The sequence below is a fragment of the Battus philenor genome, unplaced genomic scaffold (assembly GCF_028537555.1).
Source record: "Battus philenor isolate CCGP_79_NKW_IND1 unplaced genomic scaffold, ilBatPhil1.0.hap1 SCAF_4, whole genome shotgun sequence".
Taxonomy (NCBI): domain Eukaryota; kingdom Metazoa; phylum Arthropoda; class Insecta; order Lepidoptera; family Papilionidae; genus Battus; species Battus philenor.
This window is the reverse complement of record NW_027181704.1, coordinates 8,629,140-8,636,989: the sequence shown is the minus strand read 5'-3', so window position 1 is coordinate 8,636,989 and position 7,850 is coordinate 8,629,140. Positions and strand designations below refer to the sequence as shown.

The following is a 7,850-nucleotide window of genomic DNA, read 5'->3' as shown; positions in this document are numbered from 1 at the left end:
ATTTTGCAATGGTTTTTGAAAAATTGCTTGGATGAGAAATAACGAAAATAACCACCTTTTGAGAAATCAGACAATTTAAACAATGTGTAAAAGGCGTTGTCTATGATGTTAAAAAGTAAATACTACGGTTATTATGTGTAACATACAGAGAACAACAATCTAATATACTTAGGGTCACCTAAGTAAACAACACGTTATTATTGTTAGCCCACTAGTCACCGCAAGCTAATCCTGCACAAATAGAAATAACCTTAACGTTATCACCGGGCAGTGTAATAAAAATTTGATTTGAATTCTTTAATATTTTATCACTAATATTTTCGTTTATCAAACAAAAAAGTTATATGTGTAGACTTTTTAATCGGTATATTTAAAGAATTTTGTACTAACTTTTTTGATATTAGTAGCTAAGATTATTTTAAAATGACCTGTGTACAAGTTTCGTGATAATAATTCATACGTCCTACCAATAAAAAATGCGCTAGTCAGACGTTTAAAAGTAATTTTTGCGTAATTTAATCATATTTTATATAATGTTTAGTTTGTATAATGATGTAAATAAAATAAATATGTACATATGTAACACAAAATTATACTAATTAGTCTCATGACTTGTTATACGAGTATATACAGTTATATAACATAAACACAACTTAAGGTTTTGCAATATATGTGTGTGTGTGCGTGTGTATGTATAATAAACAACTACTGTCATGTTTACTTTTTCCTCGTCATGAACAACACTCGAAACTCATATTCTCTTAATTGTTTTATATTTAATGCCTTGTTTATAATGAAAGTGGTGTGACATAGTGTTGTAGTCTTAAATCAGCAGTCAGTCCTAAATCATAAGTTACGCTCTGTATATTCTATATTATATGAATGTATCCTTTCATTAAAAAAGTATACTGAGTACTTGAGTGCTTATCACTGCTGCGCAAGGTGTAGGTAGTAACCTGTAATGTAATTCAAATAATATCCTTGCTAGCAATGCTTCCGCGCCAGTTTCAGAAATAATTTAATAACTGGTAATTAAACAAATGAAAGGCATATAATTAAACCTTAATTGTAAACTGTACTATTCATCAAACTATATTCAAAATCATAGTTTCTCTTTTTAATCATAAAAATTTAATATCCTTAAAGGGTATAAAAAAGAAATCAATTATAATGTGTAATATTCAAATTTTAAGATTTGCACTATATAGTAGCACACGTATAACATATAAATCATGACAAAAGCGGCAAATCGCTGCAGTGTTCATTTAAAAGCCCGACCCAATTGTCGGACTATAAATCGGGCTCTCTTCTCCACGCGACCCTGTAAATTATGCCTTTGTGTGAAGTGGGCGGGTCCGTCTAAAATATGTATGACATTACTTCTCGTTTGTCTGAAATCTTCACCTTTCTTACCTTACTATACTGTTTTATAAATATTTTATTGATCTATATTAATTACATATCTATATTTGTATTGAAATCTAGACTTATCATCAAAAATTATTTGTCGTTGTTGTTCAATCTAAAAATTTACGCATCTTTTAATTTCAAAAATATCGCCGATTTTACTTTTTGTTAAAAATATATTTGTGGCATAATTCTAATGCTAAAGCACGTCTTTTTATAATTTAATATAAAAATACCAAACATTATCATTTTTGTACACCAATTTTAAATTATCATATAGAATAAAGAAGTAATCACCAACGAATTCGAGAAAGAAGGTAAAAATTTTAATGATTACATCACTGACTTACGGTATGAACTTACGGCAAAGCACGTTCTTTACATTACATTATTAGGCTATATCGCTTTCTAAATGATAAAAAGGAAGCTAAAATCTAAGATTTGGTCCCTATGAAGCAATGTATGTGTGACTATGCCGCTGACATTTACTAAGCGTAGAACCTTTTCCGTCACCGACGAATACTCATTTCCGCTTCTCGCTAGCTCTTACTCACTTTGCAACAGAATTTTTTCCTTCTCTTCTGATGTAAAACAAGGTATTACGTAACTAAAAATTTCAAATATAAAATTTCAAATATATTTTAAGTAATAATATCTTTAAAAAAAAAAACATTTTATAAAAAATTTACAGATATTTCTTCTACAAATTTATTTAAGGCTATAGGTGCATGCAATGAAAGACGCAACAGTGGCTCTAAAGCCTAGCGATTGTTGTTGTTGAATTAGTTTCTAGAATAACCGCAAACAGCGTTAGTGTCAACGGTGTATCGTGTAACTGTAGTTATTCCTCGTCGTAGTATCGTCTTACTTTAACTCGTGTATTTCTTACTAAAGCCAACGAAAGCGCAGTCAACCACCAGTTTAGCATTTTCCTTTTCGATGTTAACGTACTTCGTCGTTTTTTCAGCCCTTTCTTATGCAGAAGTCGATTTTTTGTTTCCCTTTATAAATGGAGGCGGTATTGAAATGCGTAACATTCTGTTACCAGGTGGATCACGGTCGGGTCCACGCCCGGTTCACAGAAGCACGAGAGATCCTCCTTGAGCTTAAACCTAAGAAGGTACTCAGAGAATCCCCCGTGCCCCGTGAAGAGTTGGACCATGACCGCGTTCACGACCATGCTACGGAGCGCATGATAGGCCGCGATAGCGTCCGGAAAGAACTTCCACGTAGTCAATGCCGTCGTTCCTTCCACATATCTCCTATTCCATTCGCCAAGCGTTCCCAGTCTAAGCTGTCGCTTGAGGAATGAGATGGGGCATTCCTCATACTCTGGTCTTCTTTTACACTTCAGGTCCGCGTCTTTCGTCATTTGATCCACCCTATATACGATTGCATAAGCTACATAACGTCATTGTCAGCGGCGCATCGAAAAGGGGAATTCCACATAAGTATCATTCTTTATATACATCGGGCGAAAGTAAGCGCTCTACAATACTTTTCGACTTGTGATTAGCTGACAATTTTAGTTGATTAAACATTATTTTCATTCAGTTTTAAATCAATATAAATATGGGCAAAGCTTAATGAATATATACACTTTTTCTTTGAACTTCCTGTTATTATTACCTCCAAGACCTATCGACCTTAGAAAGAATCCCACACCATATATCGTCGCGCTTGGTAGGCGAGTAGGCGATCGCAGTGTGGGTTATGCTACACAGAGGACGCTCCTGCCCCTTCTGTAAAAACTTGTTTATAAGCAGTGGCAATCCTATATAGTTAAGGCACAAAGTGTGAATTATTAATTCTAACTCGGACTGTTTTGTTTCTCTTTTTCTCTATCATCTTTATGAAGATGAAGGGTAAAAATATTACTCTACACCAGCAGATCGCATGATGGAAGCTATTGTTGCGAAATTTGGTCTTATAGTGAATCCTGCAAAAACAAGCCTATACTTGATGATAGCCACATGGTAATCACCAAAATTAATTTCAATTAACTTCCCAAGTGCTTTTTGATAGTTTTTAAATATTTTTCTGCCTATCAAAATTAAAAAAGGACTTCCTTCATAATATTATACTCTTTCATCCTTCACATTTCATCCCAAACTTTTATTTACTAACCTCCTTTGCGTCACCTCCTGGGTTTCATCACAATTCTTACACTATAACGTTTTATTGTATTACCTATTTCTGTGTTGCAATACTGTACGAATACGAGGCGGCTGTCGCCATCTCCCACAGGGAGACAACGCTGCCGCTCTCTAACAGAGTGTGAGATGCAGGTAGGAAGGACTCTTCTTGAGTTTAAACCTATAAACTCCGAAAATCCCCAGGGCCAGAACCGTTTTCAGCACGATTTTACGGAAAGCGCTTTAGCCCGACTCGACGTCCGGGCAAAATATCCTCGTTACTGAAGCTGTGTCACCTTCCACGTACCTCCTGTTCAATTCGTCGAGCATCTTCCGCCTGAGATCACACTTGCATACGAAATCGGGCAATACTCTCTTTTTGATCACCTTGTTTGATATATTTTGACAATGTAGTTATTTTACTACTTTTGTACGTATATATATATATATATATATATATACAGCTATGTATACATATATATACATACACCCTGTACATATGTTTCACTATACTATACGTTTTTATATACTAGAATTGGGAATATTATCTCTCTTAATGAAGTAACTTCAACCAGGTAGCTTGAGTAGTTTTTTCAACCAGTACACTCACTTGATTTAACTAATCCATTCTGTCTATTAATCGTCCAAAAAAGCGTTTTTTGAAAGGGTCCAAAATATTTGATATTTGCAAAAAGTCATAATTAAATCTCGATAAATTTTGTACCTCTGCATAAATTTTCAGTAATTACTTATGTTTTTTCTTACATTTCCTTTGAGATGTATTTTAATTGTTATTTTGATGCATAATAAAGAAAATAAAATACATAAAACTTTGAGCGGGACATGAAATTTTAAAAACATAAAAAAACAATTTATGTTGCACACAGCAACAGTTGAGAACAATACCCGGCGATAAATATTGCACATCGACCTTTGGAAAGAGACAATCGGCTAATTTCGCTTTCGTAGAGCGTTATCTCTGTCGCACGAAATACGACTGACAAAACGTCACAAGTGTAGGACAGAGATAATGCTCTACGAAGACGAAATGTCTCTTTCCAAAGGTCGATGTGTAATATTTACCGCATGGTACTGTACTTTGCCTACTTCAGTGTTTCTGTTCCAATATGTCGTTGATAAAATACAATAGAGTGAATAAATAATTACTAAGTTGTAACATATTCTCAACAAAGCTTTCTTCTCTTTGTGGAGTCTTACCATCGGTAGTCATGTGCTAGTGTTTAAAGTTTCAAATACAAGAATAATTTATCAAACATAATTAAAGACATTTATGACCATTCTTTTAGATCTAGGAATAGCCCTTCTAAAGCAAATGCTCAAAAAACTACTTAGGATTCCTTAGACTTGTTGTAGGAAATTGTTTGTGATTTTATTACTTTACAATAGTTTTTCTAACTTTATTTTCAGTTATGTGAATAAGTTAGTGTTTAGTTTTCTCCAACCTATCATAAAAAATACTTAAGTTCATGTAAAATAATCTTTGAAAATTTCATTTGAATAACCATACTACATGTAATTGAGTAGCAAGTGTAGAGAAAATTTGAATTATGTGAATCAAAATCTCTTACCGTGAAAATATCATGATTACCTAATTGAGGTTTTAAAATTCTTGTCAGTACACAATAAATAGTTCTAAAGTGGGGTAAAAAATTACATATCTTGTCATGTTATACTAGCAGAGGCACCAGATTGATTAATTGCAGTTGTTCCAAAATAACATTCAAATTATAAGGAAAAGACAAGTGATTTCTTCTTCAAAATAGTTAACTCTAAATGTTCAGAATGGATGAATTACAAGCTATGCAGAGTCCTAGATTCTTTTTAAAAATTTGCTTTAAATCTTCCAAAAGCATCTTATCTAATTTTAATTTGGGCAAGGTTCGACCAAACTCCTGACAGTGTAAACAGTTTTAAGGGCTTTGTTAGTGCTTCACTTAAATCTGTATCATTAACTATCAAAGATTTACAGAAGTGAAGCAAAGCAAAAATAAATTATTCATAAAATAAAACACTAAGAAAACTTATATTAAGATTTATTCTTGGCTAGCATCAACATTTTCAGTTTGCAAGCCCTTGATGGAGGCAACAGGCACATATGTCACAAGGGTGAATAATTTGTGGGCTGAGTCTTCATCATCATTACGTCTACGTGAAAGCCTTACGCGAACACGGAATGGAACATTCCTGAAAAAAAAATAAAGGTTATCAGAGATTTAACCAAGAATAACATTACAATACTTGACATAAAAGAACATTTATGATAAGGTTTTAGTTTATCTGAATAATAAGTCTTTTAAATCTAATAATAGTGAAATTTTAAAAAAACAGCATCAGGAATTACTGCATTAAATAGTTGACTATTAAGTATACACAAAAACCACAAATAAATAACTACCCACAATATATTATGAAAAAATTTGTAGGAAATTAAAACACTAAATATGGAAATAGGCATAGCTATATCCCAGCATAACCACATAATGACAATTATGTAAATTAGATTAGAAAAACAAGAACAAATGACAACATTGGCTATAGATAAAATAGAACATTTCTAATTTAAAGAGAAAACAATAATCCAGGAAAAATTAGAAAATTGTAATGTAGTGTAATGAAAACTAATATAAAATTTACAAATAGCTTGACATGCTAATTTGAACTTATAGATTAACCACTCAGAGTACCGATATTATGCTAAATTTTGAAACTTAATATTAGTTTAAACACAAATGTAACTTTATATTAATGTCCTTCTCTTAAATTTCTAAAATATCATAATTTTAGTATGCTTTATTATATGTTTAACTTCGAAGGAGAAGATTTAATGACCTATTCAAGAAGAAATATTGAATATAATTTTATTTATTATATATTACTATAGTACTAAGCAGAAAAAATATATTAAAATGTACTTATTATTAGACAAATAGCTGCAGTATATTAACGTATTCTTAAATATCAATAATGCTACATTATTTATTAAACACAGCAATTTTTTTTGTTAATATGTAAGTAATGAACACAATTCTTTATACCAATTCATATTATTATGCCAATTGTGTTCTTATTACAAGTGAAACCTAGATAATAATCAATGTTTTTAGTACGAACAGAAACCAGACATTAAAATAACAACACTAAACACTCAGCTTTTCGTCGAGAAAATTTAGGTTTACTGATAATGTAATAAACAATATATGAGTGAAGTTGACATTAAATTGATATAAACCACTTACCTTACACCCTTGGACCATAGAAATTTGTTTAAACGAGTGTCCACACGGACATCAGGAGTGCCCATCTGTTTTTCGGCAAACTTCCGAATTTCCTTGATTGCTCGCGGAGCACGCTTTTTGAAACCGACTCCGTGAAGGCGTTTATGTAAGTTGACCGTATATTCACGGGTAACAACTTCATTTATCGCAGATTTGCCTTTCCTCTCTCCCTTTGGTTTTGCCATTGTATTCTGAAATTACAAGACAAAAACTTAAAATAGTATTTTCAGTATATAAACCACACAACACAGAAAAAGTATTCAAAACCGAAAAACTAAATAAAATGGAAATAAAAGCGATTCATAGAGATTATTGTACATAAACACACCTCTACGGACACTCGATGAAACGAAAAGAAATGTCAATTTTATCTGTCAACGAGACATACACAAGTAATGATGCTATAAGTTTGGTTATAAGTCCTCTATTCCTTTGCCTGTTAACAATTTTTTTAGCCATGAATTGTTACTTAATTAACGGGATATTTATATAATATTTAAGCTTTGTTTGTTATTAAATTTGTATAATGCATAAAAATTCTCGCTGCATGATTTGTTTCACTTTTACAAATTAAGTGCAAAAAAATGATTTTTCATTTATTGATATGAAAATATGTTCTCGTATGTATGTATGTTCCAATTTATTTCCCATAACACTCATACAATGCTTTAATTTAATTGTATTTTAAAAATTTAGAAGCAAAAAAATTTTGGGTTTAAAACATGGCTTAATTTAGGAATGTTAGAAACTGCTAGATTTGTCGAGAGTACCAGACAGAAATAAACAGGTCGTAAGTCACTTCTAGAAGCTTTTAGGGTAAATACTGCACAAAAACTTAATACAATAGAACAATACCTCTAAATTTAATATTAAAAAAATAGTTGGCAACCCTTATTAGGAACATGAAATAAATAAATGAATAAAAAAATTGAAAGTAATTGTGTTGCACCTTTGGCCATATTTACTAACACAGAGTATATTATATATATTTACTAACATGACAATGACAGGT

The 7,850-nt window shown here is 31.7% G+C and overlaps 1 protein-coding gene across 1 annotated transcript; it reads right to left on the bottom strand.

Moving 5' to 3' along the window:
* Window positions 1-5,579: 5,579 nt before the first annotated feature.
* RpL31 (ribosomal protein L31) lies at window positions 5,580-7,250 on the bottom strand. Its single transcript, XM_068771654.1, has 3 exons — window positions 7,167-7,250; window positions 6,800-7,029; window positions 5,580-5,747 (listed from the first exon to the last, which is right to left on the bottom strand). The coding sequence occupies exons 2-3, from the start codon at window positions 7,021-7,023 to the stop codon at window positions 5,597-5,599; spliced, it is 375 nt and encodes a 124-aa protein (XP_068627755.1). The 5' UTR covers window positions 7,024-7,029; window positions 7,167-7,250; the 3' UTR covers window positions 5,580-5,596.
* Between the last annotated feature and the right edge of the window lie 600 nt (window positions 7,251-7,850).

Coding starts and splice junctions, on each gene's coding strand:
- RpL31 (XM_068771654.1), bottom strand. CDS start 7,023: ATGGCAAAACCAAAGGGAGAGAGGAAAGGCAAATCTGCGATAAATGAA. Junction 5,748..6,799: donor CTATGGTCCAAGGGTGTAAG/GTAAGTGGTTTA, acceptor TTTTTTTTTCAG/GAATGTTCCATTCCGTGTTC.